The 16,145-nt window shown below is 37.4% G+C and overlaps 4 protein-coding genes across 4 annotated transcripts in view; 2 read left to right on the top strand and 2 right to left on the bottom strand.

Moving 5' to 3' along the window:
• The window catches only part of mfsd1l (major facilitator superfamily domain containing 1-like), an 8,689-nt gene extending 7,458 nt beyond the window's left edge, over window positions 1-1,231 (bottom strand). The window contains 1 exon segment of the mRNA XM_079260874.1: window positions 1,106-1,231. Within this exon segment, the coding sequence (XP_079117000.1) occupies window positions 1,106-1,124 (19 nt within the window). The 5' untranslated portion in view covers window positions 1,125-1,231.
• A 2,113-nt stretch (window positions 1,232-3,344) lies between these two features.
• eme2 (essential meiotic structure-specific endonuclease subunit 2) lies at window positions 3,345-5,619 on the top strand (the record flags this gene model as incomplete). Its single annotated transcript, XM_079260977.1, has 7 exons — window positions 3,345-3,777; window positions 4,174-4,295; window positions 4,437-4,532; window positions 4,652-4,843; window positions 4,975-5,090; window positions 5,200-5,389; window positions 5,464-5,619. 7 exons carry the CDS (start codon window positions 3,345-3,347, stop codon window positions 5,617-5,619), a joined length of 1,305 nt encoding a protein of 434 aa, XP_079117103.1.
• Window positions 5,620-6,002: 383 nt separating this feature from the next.
• On the bottom strand, window positions 6,003-12,104 carry spsb3b (splA/ryanodine receptor domain and SOCS box containing 3b). The gene is made up of 7 exons (XM_079260517.1): window positions 12,045-12,104; window positions 10,381-10,516; window positions 9,233-9,413; window positions 7,567-7,754; window positions 7,351-7,453; window positions 7,123-7,248; window positions 6,003-6,997 (listed from the first exon to the last, which is right to left on the bottom strand). Exons 1-7 carry the CDS (start codon window positions 12,083-12,085, stop codon window positions 6,477-6,479), a joined length of 1,296 nt encoding a protein of 431 aa, XP_079116643.1. The 5' UTR covers window positions 12,086-12,104; the 3' UTR covers window positions 6,003-6,476.
• A 499-nt stretch (window positions 12,105-12,603) lies between these two features.
• nubp2 (nucleotide binding protein 2 (MinD homolog, E. coli)) lies at window positions 12,604-16,114 on the top strand. Its single transcript, XM_079260698.1, has 7 exons — window positions 12,604-12,683; window positions 13,104-13,219; window positions 13,332-13,530; window positions 14,089-14,243; window positions 14,546-14,656; window positions 14,813-14,882; window positions 15,365-16,114. The coding sequence occupies exons 1-7, from the start codon at window positions 12,668-12,670 to the stop codon at window positions 15,502-15,504; spliced, it is 807 nt and encodes a 268-aa protein (XP_079116824.1). The 5' UTR covers window positions 12,604-12,667; the 3' UTR covers window positions 15,505-16,114.
• The last annotated feature ends 31 nt before the right edge of the window (window positions 16,115-16,145 follow it).

The following is a 16,145-nucleotide window of genomic DNA, read 5'->3' as shown; positions in this document are numbered from 1 at the left end:
ATATATATATATATATATATATATATATATATACATATATATATATATATATATATACATATACATATATATATATATATATATATATACATATATATACATATATATATATACATATATATACATATATATATATACATATATATACATATATATATATATATACATATATATATATATATACATATATATATATATATACATATATATATATATATACATATATATATATATATACATATATATATATATATACATATATATATATATATATATATATATATATATATATATATATATATACATATATATATATATATATATATATATATATATATATATACATATATATATATATACATATATATACATATATATATATATACATACATATATATACATATAATATACATATATATACATATATATATATATATACATACATATATATACATATATATACATATATATAACATATATATATATATATACATACATATATATATATATACATATATATACATATATATATACACACACACACATATATATATATATATATACATATATATATATATACATATATATATATATACATATATATATACATATACATATATATATATATACATATATATATATACATATACATATATATATACATATATACATATACATATATATATATATATATATATATATATATATATATATATATATATATATATGTAAATGTATATGTATGCATACATATATATATATATGTATATATACATAAACTTTGCTAGGAAACAATAGCTGAACTAGATTCTTTTTTTTTTTTTTTTTTTTTTTTTCTTTTTTTTTTTTTAAAAGGGAGAGGGGGGTAGGAGGGTGACATGAAACCCTCAAGAGACATGACACATGACTTCTCATAAACGGGGGGAAAGGGTTAAGCAAATTCCTACTTTGGTCATACGTGTTTTTTAAAGCATAAAATGCTGAGGTCGTAACTTGGTGGCCCACTTTTTCAGGGAAGTGCGCCGTCAGAAAGACTACGAGACTCATTCCAGCTAAAAATGCGGTTAGCGAAGAAGAATTTGAGACACAGTAAAGCCAGACATACCTTTCTCCGCTGGCTGCATTGTGAGAAGATATGCATTACCTACTAAATAATACTTGTTGTTAAATTAACACCCTCAGTCTTTGTTTACATGATCAGCAGTGGCTGAGCGTAGCTAGCAAAGCCGTGTTCTGCTGGTGACGTCCGCAAACCGCAGCTCTGAAAGCCATATGGATGGGGCTGATGGTTTAGACAGGATACGTAATGACGTAGTACGTGATTTGTAAATCTGCGCTGACCGGAAGTAACGTTTGTCAATACTTTGCTGAAGTTTACAAAACTACACTGTAAAATAACTTGAAATGTTTTCACTTTGTATATACAGATTATGTTTCATTGGTATAAATACATGTTGTATACAAATTTTAGAACGGATCGCTGCTTAAAGATAAATTCTCGATAACATATTAGAGCCCTTAATTTGAAGCGTCATTTCAGTATCAATATAATTGTCTACAAATACAGTACTATTAGGAGTTTTTCCTTTCTTAAGTCTATTTGTAAACTTTTGAATAAAAGTTTTTTAAGTTGTATGAAATTTGTCATACTGTTTTATGAAAAGCTTTAAGAATGTGTTTTAAATCAATCATGAATCATAACTTAACCAACATGATCAGACCCAACAAAAACAACACATTTATTTGTTATGCCATTTCACCAAATAAAGAAAATTTAAGAATTAAAAACACATTTTACCGACACATTTTAAGTTACACATGACCTAAGAAGTGTCATGCAATTTAATGAGAAAAAGGAATGAAAGATTCAATGAAATATCATGAAATCTAGAGTCAATCTATTCCATTCTGATGAGTAGACTGTTTTTTCTCTTCTGAGAAACCAGGAAGAATTGCACAAATAGATTCAAAACTTCATTCAAACTCAAGTCAAATCTTTGTACTTCAATTCTGGCGAGTGCGATTCAGTATAAGATATGGCTCCTGTACCACTCTTGCACAATCTGAGCCTGATGAATCCAGAAACGGTCATCTTGGAATAGACCTGTGTCATCACGGAAGACTAAACGCATTGGAGTAACCTGGTCATTTAGATAGCCAGCTGACCTCATTCTTTGGGCACATTAAGTTGCTGAACATAGATGGATGAAATACATATGCAACATCTTGCTGCAGACACTAATGACATCAGCTCTCCTCAGAAATAGATTTTACTTTGTTCTTTGTTTTGCTTTCTTCCAAATGAAATGATTGTTTCTGCCCCATTCCATGAAACATTTTATAAAAGCGTACTCAGCGTCTTGTGTATTGTTGATACATATGGCAGAAATTGACAATAAAAATTATTTTGACATTTTAATTAATTTAATTTTGCAGCAAATTGTTGAGGCACATTGGGAATATTTCAGAATAAAATTGTCAGTGAAACTCTTTAACATAGTGTTCTATTTAGGTAATTATTACATTATGATGGTCTTATGATGATCACTGGTCAAAACAACAGAAGTTACCTGCTGACAAAAGTAGCCTTGTTTAATAGCAGTGTTTGTGTGTGCCAGTAGATGGCAGCGACAGCTTCGGTATGTCAACAGTGTGGAGACATTTTATTTTGCTGTTCACCCAAAATACAAGGAGACTGCAAAAATTATGGACAATAAGAATAAGAATATCTAAAAAAAAAAAAAAAAACTATCTAAGAATAAATTGACAAAAATATTGTATAACAGTTGGCAGCAATAATCTGATCAAATACTCTTTTCCACATTTTCAATCCAATTTTAGGTCGTAAAATTTTATAAACCGCTGGCTGAAATCTGATTGTTTGGCTCTGATACATCATATCTCAACATTTATTTGATTTCACAGAAAAGATAAAATAAAATAAAATAAATGCAAAATGAAGACAACTAGATCCAAATCAGATTACAAATCAGCCCAGTCTGTAACATAGGTTCACACATTTCAGACACATATGTTCTGCCACTTAATCCATTGACCAGCAGATGTGTAATCTAGTTTGTAGTCCACCTGCCGACAGCTTCCACCTTCTGCTATCTCTGATAAAAGACATCTAATCTTCTTTTAGGCGGGGTTGATCATAATAAGATTCGTTCAATGGCTAATTTAGTATTTCTCGCTAGATAGATGAGAAGATAAATTGCGTTTTGGATGATTTGTCCCTCAGCGGACGCCATCGCAATTCCAGAAACGCTGCATCTTTCATTGTTTTCATAGTTGCAAAAGTCCTGGTGCATACACGGTGTTTTGAATCTTCACAATGTGAAATGTCCGTACTCCGCAGAGCTAAAACGTGGGAAATATCTGAATCTGAAGACAGCGATGCTGACTTCAGACCCGCTTTAAACCGCGATGTTAGCCTTGAGGACCAAGAAGCTCAGAGTTCAAACAACAAATGCAAAACTCTCCCATCGTCACCAACTAAAAAGTTAAGTCAAACTTGTGCCTTAAGCCCTCCTCGATCAGAAGGCTCATTTACACCAAGTCCTGCACGCAAACGCCGCACCAAGGAGGAGATAGAGGCTAACAGGCAGAAAGCAAACGAGAGGAAGGAAGAGAGGAAAAAACAGAGAGCAGCCAGAGCCCAGGAGAAGGAGGAGAGAAGGCAGGAGCAGCAGAGGAGGAAAGAAGCTGCTGAAAACTTAAAGAGTCTCCGACCAGAAAACTACATTAAGCGCCTGACTGTCTGCATAGATCCAGGTAGATGATGCATTCAAGGGATGTCGAAAATTGTGCTTCCATTTATTAATGTGCCCGTTCTGCTGTGATTTTTGTCCCAGTCCACTAAAGTACTTAAAAAAATAAATAAAAAAAATAAATAAAAAAACATTGATAGCTAATCTAAACACTGTCATTTGAAATATATTCTGCTGTAAAATAGCTGTAACACAATGATTGTTTTTTTTGTTTGTTTTTTTATCCTGTTGCTTCTTAGAAGCAAACAACAGTCAACAAAACTGCTCAAGCCACACCCCCCCCAAAAGATTTCTAGCAGCTTTTTTACACTGAATTTGAAACTTAATCCAGCCTAACAATAATTTCCGCAGTAGGTATGAGTGCGCGCCTAGTTTTGATGTTTGAGTTTTGTTTTTGCAGCTCTTCTGCAGCAGGATGGCTCAGATATCTTGTTGGACACCCTGGCAGGCTTGGAGTGGAAGTTTAACATTGACAATCAGCAGCTTGCTCACAGCATCACCTGGACCAGAGATTTACCACAGGTATGCAGATCCCACTTCTGAAATATCTTTCTAAAAGTTTTTCTTGTTTGTTTTCATATTTAATCAGGCAGCAGAAGCCTGTGTTCATTTCCATACGTTTTCTTAATTTGTTGTGCTTTTTCCCTGTTTTGACTGTTGCAGGGAAAAGAAGGCCAGGTCACTGTGGAGGAGGAGGAGCAGGTGGTCCTGATCCTGTCTCTAGCTGACTTCATGGACGTTGTGATCAGTGTGAAAAAAGTAAGCAAGCTTTTTAAGCTGTAATAACACACTTATAACAAAATCTTATGTGATGTGATTCTGGTCTGACAAAAGGCTGTCTGGTGATGTGTGGGTTACATTGTCATGCTGCCCCACAGATGCTGGACAGTGAAGGGGGGGAGACGGAGACGGGCACTGTCCTGAGTCCTCTTCTGGAGTGTCTTAACCAGGATGCTAAGAAGCTGGTCACTCTGTTGGTGACAGACTGTGAGCTGGATCACAGGTCATTGTGTTTTCCCGAAGAAATGCTACAATGCAAACTGGGGTTGAATAATCTGGACACTGAAGAGGTTAGTTTACTATAAATCTCCCCTCTTTTGAGGTTTCTCATCAAGGACACATTGATGGTACGTAGAGATTTAGTCATGATGTTATCAGGAGATTGTAGCTTCATTAATTTACAGGATTCTTATATTTCTAGGTGCTTGTGTACCTTCAGCTCTACAAAAATATCTCACTGGTCTTCCTGGACAGCTGGCAGCACATTACTGACCATGTATGTGCCGTTACCAAGGCGTTATCAAAACGCCCTTACAAGTATGGAGTCGTTTATTGTCACACTTGTTTATGTAACGAACCAGATTTGGATAAAAATAGCATAACTTTGTCTTCCATCGCTGATAAAATGTCCTGTTTGTTCATGCAGAATACTGACTGAGCAATCAGAGCTGCCCTTTTGCGTGGATGGCTCCTGGGCCAGCGGGGTTCGGGTAGAGAGGGACGGCTCAGGGCTGATCCAGGTGTGGAGCAGGCAGATCCAACAGCTGAACAGAGTCAGTCCTGCTGTTGCCTGCACTGTGACCACGTCCTACCCATCTCCTCAACTGTTGCTTCAGGTAGACGAGACATTACTGTGAATTTGTTTCTTTAGAGCTGATTGATTGAACTAATTCTATGTTCATATTTTAAGGCTTATCAGAAGTTGGGATCAGAGGAGGAGCGGAAGGGGATGCTGGCTGGTCTTTTAGTGAAAACTGGTGGCAAAGAGAGACGTATTGGACCGGAGATATCAGCCAGAATCTACCGATGCTTCACAGCGCCGAACTCTCAGCTGGTCCTGGACTAATTTTCCTTCATGTGAATGTGATTCATGGATGTTCGCGAGGATGGACAGCTTGTCACGACTTGATGCATTCATGTTTATGTTTACTAACCAAAGATCTCATATTTATTCCAGGAAATCACTTCTAATACAGGTAATAAGCAGAACGTATATACATATATTAATATATGCAAATTGTAATGATCAGGGTAAAATTCTCCTATGTATAGTAATAAAACTGTTTATGATGTTCATAAACTGTTTAGTGTGAATGGGTGCATAAATACAAGATGCAACAGAACTTTTGGTTGTATTTTTATTTCACAGAATTGCTTGAGTAACAAAATTCATATGTAAAATCGTAACTGTAAATAGAAAAACACTGCTCACAAGCAAAAACACGACCACAACTGATATTCAGGTGAAAGACTGATTATAAAATAGTTACAAAAAGTCAAAGTATCAAAACCAAGAGAACAGCTCCTGGAGTCTATCCCTGAGAATTTACAATTCACAAGTTTCCAATTTTTTTTTTTCCAACATTTTGTATACATTTTTAATTACTTATTTTTATTTAATGTACTTTTTTTTTTTTATCATAATCTATTCTGCCTTAAAAGCAGAGTATTAATAAGGATATTTTAACATTTTAAAGAAATAACCAAAGCATCCTTGTTAGCCGAGCAAACAAAATCAGCTAAAATGAAATTGAATATCAAATCAGTTTAGCACTAAAAGTATCGCACATTACATTCTCTTTTCTCCCCTTTCAAGTTGCTAGATAAAATAAGCAATGATCCACTCAAACACTGATTAAAACAGGAGGAGACATCAGCGGCTGTGTCAGACAAACTCCGCACCAAACGGCTGAAACGGCAGCGTCACGTCCAGCGACATCTTTTGCACTGGTAGTCCTCTGGTTCGGAGCAGCAGCTGTCGTAGTCGCTGCTCGGAGGAGTTGGAGGGCAATGGCAGGTTGTGGAGTGATTCTGGGGTGATGTGTGGCAGGGGCAGTGGTATGAGGCCGTTTCAGGAAACATGTCGGCGCAGGCACTCAAGCTGGGTACTGGGCTCGGACTGGGACTGGGGCTTGAAGGCAGGCTGATCTCCTCAGGTTCCTCTTCGGGCAAATATGTCTCTTGCTCTGAGGTGTCAGGGCTGCCGTTGAGGGTGAAGACCCAGCCAAGTTGTGTTTGGAGTAGGGTACACAGGCCTGGTGGGAGTTTCAGGGTGTTAACTACATCCGGGCAGCAGGGCAGCATTTGGCGCAGGCGGGCACAGCAGTGGTACTGCAGGGAGGTGGGAGTGTAGCAGGCACGGATCACCTTCATGCTGCTCTTAGCTGCTGTGGAGCAAACCATGGGATAGAACTTCTTGTTCTGCAGCTTGGTGGCAGCAACACCTGAAAATATGGGTAAAATGTTCAAATAAAAGAAATGCATTGGAAAAAATAATCAAAACTAAGAGGGAGGAATAATTTTGTTCCTGTTTTTCTGTATTTTTATAAAGATAATCCAAAAACCCCACCTATGCAGTGGCGATTCTTGTAGAAGGTCAGGGTCCCGTGCCATGTGTCCAGGTGTACTCCTATGATTGAGCCTTGACCAAAGCGAGAGGAGAACTTCACTTTGTCTCCTTTGTGTTGAAGCAGACCTTAAAAACCACAAAAGAAAAAAAACAAAAAAACAATTTGCTTTAACTGCTTATTATCAAGGTGTAAACAACCTCCACATTATATCAGAAAGGACTGCTTACCGGTATAGGAGAGCCCCCAACTGTCTTCGTCATTCCCCAGCAGGCTGCCAAAGCTGTATTTGAACTTATCCAAGTTCACCTCTGAAGTGCCAATCCCCACCATCTAGACGAAAAGAAGCCAAAACCAAGCAGGAAAACAAAAAACAAAAGAGCAGACGATGATTATTCTGTGTTTTTATATTCAGGTAGGAAGCAGTATGATTCTGGATTACTCACCATATCTGTTCCATACACAGGGGAGGTCATCTTCACTTCCCAGTAGTGTTGGCCATCTGAAAGCTCCTTGGTGCCGCGGATGGCTGCAGTGCCGCAGCTGTAGTCTGAATGAAAGCTCACCTTCCTGTCGTCGGAGCTCAGGAAGGCTCCGGTGGACTTGCACTGTTCATCCCACACCCAGTCGAAAACTGAAAGCACACCCCACAGCTGTGATTTAAAAATGTTCTTACCATACACCGCTACTGGTTTCACCAAATGTGGGTCAGTTCGCCCTGAAAGATTTTCAGCTGCTACAGGATGGATAGCTGCATATATGTTCACAGTACAGCAGAAATAAAGTACACTGATGCTAACAACCTCACCAGTTCTGCATCCTATGTGATGGCTCGTTCACTTCAGGATCAGTTGCCTCAAAATTATTCATTCATTTCATTATTGTCTCAAAACATCTATTATAGATTCATTGCCAAGTACAGTAAGTATGAATGTCACTGCCAAGACAATGATTCCAGCTAAACAGGCTTATCTTTTATAAGAGAATATTGGTCTGAGAGCAGGGATGGGGGGGACTTATTCCATGGAAGAAGCTAAAATATTACTGAATGGATTGGAAATTTTCTAATCTAGTAGTGCATAGGAGATTTCAGGACTTGTGGTTAAATTTGGCTCAGTCATTTTTTCTCACATCTTTAGCTGTAGCATTGTTTGCACTTCCAAGTTCATCATAGCTCATCAAGCTGCTTGAAAATAATTAGTTTTGCAGTAGATGACAACCATCTGCACCTCTTTTTTGTTTAAAGGAAAATATTCTATGTTGCCCATTGTAAATCAGAACAATTTTCAATGCTTATAACTATTAAACGTATAGATTAAAAGAAAGATTTTCATATTTTTTTCTCTTCTATTTGTATGTATTTATATCCATCTTGGCCAAAAGTGACTAACAATTTCCAAAAACAGTTTCCATCTATTTATGAAGTTTTAATCAAATCAGAGGTCCACAGTTAAATATATGACTATGACACAGAAACAGCAGGATGGTTAAAATGTTTATTTTCTGTTTGCTGTACACCACTTTTGTTGTTATATTTTGACTGGTTTATTAATCATTAAACTCTCACTCTACCATTCGGCATGGCAAATATGTAACTAGTAACTAAGTAATATGATAAAAAATTTATGGGAATAAATCTCCATTACCATTAATAAATTACCATTTAGTTTTGTTAAGTAAAAAAGTATTTTATTTCATTACTGTTAGTAATTGAACATTTATGTCCTGTTATATTATTATATGATCTTAACCTTCTGTTAAATAAATAAGTAAAGCAAGGAAAACTTGTTCCATTACTCTTTGATGGCATTGTTTATGGGTTAAATCAGGAAGCTATCGAAATTATCCTTTTGCTCTTCCTTCCCCTCATTCACTGTCATTTTTATCTGTTTTCCTGGAAGCTATTTGGATCCTATTTTACTGAGCAATAAATGAGCTCACACTTAACCACCCAAGATGTTTATTTTCAGTAACAGCCGGTAAAAAAAATGAACATGAGAGTATAATAAATAAATATATTGAACATGGCATACGTCACAGAAACCTCATGTATTAGATCATTTCTAAGTGTGTGTGGATGGTGTATTGTTGTATTCAGCAGCTTTTGCTCACCCTGCTCCTCCTCCCCACAGAGGCAATCAGCTGTGATCCCAAAAGTTGGACTGAACTCTTCCTGTCGCTCACACTGGCAAAAAGACTCTCCCATCACTGGTGCTGTGCTGGGCAACGCCACCACCATTGAGGGAGTCTGGGTTCCAGCCAGGTAATCCACCTCCGATTCCAAGCTGCTGATCTGCTTGACACAAACAGTAAGAACAGTGTTTTGTAAGTCCACAGACGTGGCCGTGCTCCAAGGGCTCCACTCGTTAGCAAGGGGAGAAATTCGTTCCAGCAGAGGAACCTGAGAGTGGTATTTAATGAATGTGAAGCTCTGCTAGCAGGCAGGAGGCCCTTGTGTCTCTGGCAGAAGCTACTAAAGGTAATTAAACAAACAGAGTAATGCCATATGTATCGTATTTGATACATACAGTTTCTGAGACCTTTTGAGTCACTTTATGGTAAAAAGTTGGCTGAAAACCCCTTTGTACACAATCTGATACTTGTCTTCTGCTTCCTGGTGGATACAATAATACCTAAATTACAAGAGATATTTTTGTTCATTATTTTTACATTTTTTTAAAGGGCCTAATAAAGACTTCTGATTCTTTTTTAAAAAATGAACTTCACTCCCCATTTTTTCTTTAAAGAGCTGAGACTGAGCTGTAAGAATAACAACTCAGCAGTGTTGCAGCCTATAATCAATAGATCAAATAGATCCAAACATCCACTCCAGTGATTTTTTTTAATACATATCAAGAATGACTATTCTCTCAAAGGTTTTTGTGTCTTATTGGTGCTAAAAAGTCACGTGTGTGTTAGTAAATTAGAAGCCTTCTAAAAACACTGGACCTCCTCTGGTTGGCTTTAGAGCATGACTTTCAGATGCGGGACAACCTGGTGGTAAACTACTGGTCTGCAGGTACAAATATCATCTTACATACAACCATGGCTTCTCCTTAATCATCTTATTTGTTCTGAAGATAAAAATATGGGATTTAATCATTTCCATTGTAAGCAACAAGCAAAGAGTGCTTATACCAGAGTTATAACATAGTTTTCCTTAATCTGAATTCCCAGTTGATACATTTCCTGTTAAATATCCATGTTTTTTTTTATTCCTAGTTTACTGTACACAGTTAACTCATTTTGTCTTTTCAAACCTGTGTCACTGTTTGGCTGTCCAGCTCCTCTCTGTCGGTTGTCTGGGCCACGGCCATGACATCTGTCTCCTGTCGTGTGTCACTCCAGCCCAAATGTCGAGCTCGGCCGTTCCTGCCTCTTCTCAGCATGGCAGTTCTGCAGACAGCAAACACAAGACCTGATGACCAGCTGGGATACGTGCGGGAGGCCGTGTTCTTTTTATTTATTGCCAGCAAGGTCAGTGTTGGCCTCCCGTCTGGTATAGTATTTGCTCTTTGATTTTTAAAAATGAGGTTATTCCTTCTGACAACACACTTTCCAAGGTTCCTAATAGAAACTGTAACCCACCACTTCAAACTGTTATCATGCCTTTTAGATATCGTAAAAACATGTAAAAATGTATTTAACTTTCCTTTCCTTTTTTTCCCCACAATCTGCAAAAACTGCAATCCATTCTTATGAGAAAATGCTCCTTGTCACCTGCAGCCTTATCTTCGTGTGCTAGTTCTCCTATTTCTATCTGCCCCATATGTCACAGTTGGCAACGTGAAGTGTTTCTGTGCACATGCTCAGCGGCTAAAACCTAACCCTCTGCTTTGCCACTGCAGCAGCATGTCTGTTTGATACAGCAGCTTCCTCAGTGGGTCATCTGAGGAAAAACGAATCAGTGAGTGATAGCCTGTCCTCAATCTTAAATGTGACAGAAATGATGGGTTTGATTTGAATTCATTTTGAACTGAGGTATATTTAAGTAGAAACATTTTAAATTTAAAACACACTTATATAAACTTTTTATTTTTATTTTTTATTAACCTGGACAACACAAACTGCAAGTTTATTGAACTACAAAATCTGACTTCTGTGTGTCCCAAAAAGAAAAAAAAACAAAAAAAAACCCCGATATCATTTGATCTGTTTATCACACTCACAGTAAGCAATCACTACAGTCAATTTCCTTTTCTGCAGTGCTCTGCATTCCTCATAAGCATCCTTTACAAGAAGGCTGGCTCATTAAGAAATCAGTCAGAGCTGCATATTTTGGATTAAACATATTGTGTTCACTCTGTTGCAAGTATAATAGATATATTTTAGGTCTGGTATTTTGCAAAAACTTGTTGACCATACAAAAATGTGCTGAGACTATATCCTTAACTGCTGACCTGGTGGCATGACTAATGCCAACACTGAACACAGCAGCTGGTTGCTGCTTTAGACTACAACAGATGATAGCATGCATTTAGATTAGTTAGACTAGAGCAGGTTTCGTTTAATTGGGCCTTACCCTACATACTGTCCAAGCATTTAATGGAGGTCTGAGTCAGGACAAACAGAACTACTTTGGAGTGTCAATGTACTACTGGATATGATATAAATTAACCTCCCTTTAGATGAGCAATGATTAAAACACAATGGTAATGAAAGTCTTTCTGACAAAACTTTCAACTGGCATCCACCTGAATATGATCTGTTCAGTAGACAAATCAGTGCACCAACACTATAATTTCTTAAATGAATTGTAACACTAAAATGTCATCTGTTGAGAATCTAAATTTCCCTGCAAGTAGATTCCTCAAATACCTCACAGCATTTCCCTACAGTCTACTTTGTTGTTACTTCAACCCATTATCAAGCACAGAGCAGCAATGCAATGCATGTTTGAAAAGCAATTAAGATAAGCTCTTACCGTACAGCAGTCTTTCTGTACGCTGTCTTGCAGTGGCTCATTTAAATACCAGTGTTCCTCTCTATATCCGTCTGTGTGACAGCTGCAGTGTGCACTCTGTCCTACTTCTAAGCACGATAGAGGTAAACACAGCTTCACCACGCCCTACTTGTGCTTCTCATTGGGTACAACTTGTACGGAGGAGGAGTTCATATTAATGTGTTCTGTTATCTATTTGAGGTAGCTGTGGCATTTTTGCGAATGTTTAAGACGCACCAGATAAATTATGCTGCCCCCCCGGTACAATAACTTATAAAATATTTTACTTATATTTTTTTTTATAAGTAAAAGGTAAAAAAAAAAAAGAAAGAGTACACACCACAACTAATTCATTGCTAAGTCAGTTGCAAAACAAGAATTTTGAATCTGTCTCCTGTCACCCATGTTTTAATGTTCAGAAAAGTATTTTTAAAATGAAATAAACACAACTAGGGTTTGCGGTATACCTATAGACAGTATACGCCTGAATGCCCCGCTGGATGATTGGTTGTTTTGAATGAAGGTGGGGCTTGATAGTCACGTGGTTTGTGACGAACGCGGAAGTCCTTCTGTACTTCGTGTGTGCAAGTTGTGGTTTATAAAACATGGATAAAAACAATGGTAGGTGTACGTTACAAAACACAACAAAACTATGGATTCATCGTTAGCAATCGTTTCATATCTCAGTGTAGTGAAATATCTGTATGTAAAGAGCTGCATCTGACAATGAATTTTAGCTGACTGGTTGCCCAAAGCTAACTGGAGCTCATGCTCGGGTTTGTTGGTATCATTGACGTTAACAATCTTTATTTATGTCTATGGTTGGTATACTGAGCTATGTCTCCTCCTGAAACTTGTGATTTAGTTCCGACTCAAAGATGACAGCCTTCTAAATGTGCAGATATCTCCTTTTTGTAAGAAGTTAGATCATTAAAAGATGTTGGCTAGATTTATGTTAAATGACTTCCTAACTAGAGTTGAACTTGTGATCTAATCGTCACCAAATGCGACATTTCTTTTCTCCTTTTCTTTCTGTCCAAGATGGGAGTTTGGCAAAGGTCCGACATGTTGTGCTGGTACTGTCAGGTAAAGGTGGTGTGGGAAAGAGTACCATCACCACAGAGTTAGCCCTGGCTCTCAGACATGCTGGCAAGAAGGTAAGAAACAGTCTGTAAACGCTACTCTTAAGTCCTTCTCTCTGTATACAACACCTGCTTGTGTTCAGAGAGGAGCCTAACCCCCTAACTTAAAAACCTGTGTGGTCTTCAGGTTGGCATCCTGGACATTGACCTTTGTGGACCCAGTATCCCCCGTATGCTGAATGTAGGCCGGCCTGATGTGCACCAGTGTGACTCAGGCTGGGTACCGGTCTACACTGATGCCCAGAAGAGTCTGGCTCTAATGTCTATTGGTTTCCTTCTGGAGGACCCTGACGAAGCCGTGGTATGGAGGGGTCCAAAGAAAACAGGTATGCTTTGTCTAACTATGCAGGTCTTCACACCTAGTACACTTGGGTCGTTTCTATGATGGAAATTAAAACTATATGATGGAACACTACATATTTGAGCCATGGGAGTATCACTAAGGATTGGCCAGTTTTACTGTGTTGCCTATATTATCAAGTAAAACTGATGTCCACAGACGCTACTTAGAAATATTCTATATATCACTTTGTATTTTAGGACAGAGATATATGCTTTATCTACAGGGATTTGCTCAACTTGTCCTAATAAATCTGGATTTTTGCCTGATATACTGTTAAAAAGTTAGTTATTTAGCTAATATGTATTCCCTTACTTTTTAAACAAACTTTAGAGGCTTTTTTGTTTATTTTCAACAACATTAATAGTAAACTCTGGCAAAATGCTCTGGCTTCTGTATAAAAATGTGAATTTGTGTAGCAATGCTAGAGCATTTTGAATGACAGTTTTCAAGTAAAACTCTTGTGAAGCCTACTTTTGTTGTTGTTGTTATGACTTGCACTTCTCTAATCAGTATTCTCCCCATTTATTATCCTCTTCTGCAGCTTTGATCGGCCAGTTTGTAACCGATGTCGCCTGGGGCGAACTTGATGTCTTGCTGGTGGACACACCACCAGGGACATCTGATGAACATTTGGCTGCACTGGAAAACCTTAAAAAACAGAGAATAGATGGAGCTATTTTGATCACCACACCTCAGGTAAGCGGTAGTTGTCGACATAAGTTTAAAGACTGAACAGAGCATGGTATGAGTGACACAGCTAGAGAGGTTTCACATGAACAAATTCATTCCTATTATGTTGCTTTGTTTGTTAGTTTATTACCTTTACATGTTGTCTGGTGAAACAAAAGAGTCACCTTAGATGTTCGATCCACAAGTACAGTCCAAAATAAGAAGCTTGATCATTTGTTAATATTTACTTGGGAAAATAAATACATGAATATACATAGCTTGCTATTAATTTTTGTGTGTGTGTGTGTGTGTGTGTGTATTGGCTGCAGGCAGTCTCAACAGGAGATGTGAGAAGAGAAATCACTTTCTGCAAGAAAACAGGTGTTCGGATACTGGGCATCGTAGAGAACATGAGTGGCTTTGTTTGTCCTCATTGCTCGGTAAGTAAACTTTTGTACAGCAGCGTGACCAGATTAGAAATTGTAGTTTTAACATTACTCTTTCAGTTAACTTATGAAAAGCTCATTTTAATTTTACTCAAAATATATTATTAAACATAATTTGAAAACTTCCTTTTCAATACTATTATTTTACAGGAATGCAGCAACATTTTCTCAAAGGGTGGAGGTGAAGAGTTGGCTAAACTAACCGGATCAGCGTTTTTAGGTGAGATGGAGAAAAGCATGCAATGTCAGTTTGTAGCCACGAGGTGTCAGAAGAAGCCCTAAGAAGCACATTTGTGCCAACTTTTCATTCATGCCATGTGGCTAAAATGGCTGATCCAGATTCTGCTGCAATAGAGGGTTGGAATTACATTGCTGGATGAAATGAGAATCATTGATCAGTAATTTATGGTCAAATTAATAGATTACCTAATAGATTCTTCTAGTTGTTACCAGCTATGTGTGCAGATCAATTACTAGAGTAATGATGCAGATAATTTATAGTACCCTGCAGCAGTGAACGGCAAGCTTTATTTGACAGTGGTAGATAAGTTTGGCCTGTTAAACTACATTGTGTGCTTGAAAGTAATTTAGTTTAACACGCCTCAACAAACCTCTTTTTAACCATTTGTGTGAAACTGTAACATGGAAGTTTCTGCCATTGATTAGCTCAACCATTATCAGTCAGCTGTCTTCTCATTTCAGGTCATGTGCCCTTGGATCCCGTTCTTAGTGCCAGCATAGAGGAAGGCAGAGACTTCACACAGTCATTTCCTGACAGCGCTACATTCTCTGCTATCAGCAGTATTTGTCAGACTTTGCTCAGCAGCCTTGAAACAAATTGAATTAATTCAGTTTATCATAACGCAGTTTTTTGTTGGTTTTTTTTGTTGATACCAAGATGTCGCACATTTATCCCATCTAAGAACACATGTACAGATAGTCTTTTCTGGGTTAAGCTTTGTGGAGTTTGTCTTTTAGTGCTGCATTTGCAGATCTTACCACAGAATGAAACAAATGCTGCAGGAGTGACTGCTTATTTCTGTTTTGTTCCCTTTTGTAATTTCACACCTTGCAGCCTGTGTACAACTTGAATTGCCAGTAAAATACGCAGTATTGCAAACACCACATCATGTGTGTCTAGAAGTCAGTCAAAACTATGTTGGAATCTTTAATTGTGAGAATGTTCATGTTGATACATCCGGATAACATCAATACCAGTGCTCATACAGGACTGCAGGCCGACGCTGCAGTAAGACGCATCAGCAGCAGTTCTATTTTCAGAAAATACACCCCAGATTAAATCTGGTCCTTTACATGAAAGTACACCACCTGCATATTAACCACATCCGATTATTGCAGCATACTTAATGCTTCTGACAATTTACTTTGGGTAGTTTTAAATAGTGTTTAAAATGAAAAGTTTATTTGCTCTGGATTATATTTTCTGAAGGTAGCCTGCTTGTCAGGTTCATATTCCAACAGC

Source organism: Telmatherina bonti (genome assembly GCF_933228915.1).
Source record: "Telmatherina bonti genome assembly, chromosome: 21".
Classification (NCBI taxonomy): domain Eukaryota; kingdom Metazoa; phylum Chordata; class Actinopteri; order Atheriniformes; family Telmatherinidae; genus Telmatherina; species Telmatherina bonti.
The sequence above is the reverse complement of the archived record's forward strand: the minus strand, read 5'-3'. Positions and strand labels throughout refer to the sequence as shown.

Excerpts from the sequence above, each read along its gene's own strand:
- spsb3b (XM_079260517.1), bottom strand. The coding sequence starts at position 12,085 with ATGAGCCACTGCAAGACAGCGTACAGAAAGACTGCTGTACG. Across the intron at positions 9,414-10,380 it reads ACAGCCAAACAGTGACACAG|ATCAGCAGCTTGGAATCGGA; the intron begins GTTTGAAAAGAC and ends TGTGTCAAGCAG. Across the intron at positions 7,249-7,350 it reads TTGGGGGCTCTCCTATACCG|GTCTGCTTCAACACAAAGGA; the intron begins GTAAGCAGTCCT and ends GTGGTTTTTAAG.
- nubp2 (XM_079260698.1), top strand. Across the intron at positions 13,531-14,088 it reads GAGGGGTCCAAAGAAAACAG|CTTTGATCGGCCAGTTTGTA; the intron begins GTATGCTTTGTC and ends CCTCTTCTGCAG. Across the intron at positions 14,244-14,545 it reads TTTTGATCACCACACCTCAG|GCAGTCTCAACAGGAGATGT; the intron begins GTAAGCGGTAGT and ends TATTGGCTGCAG.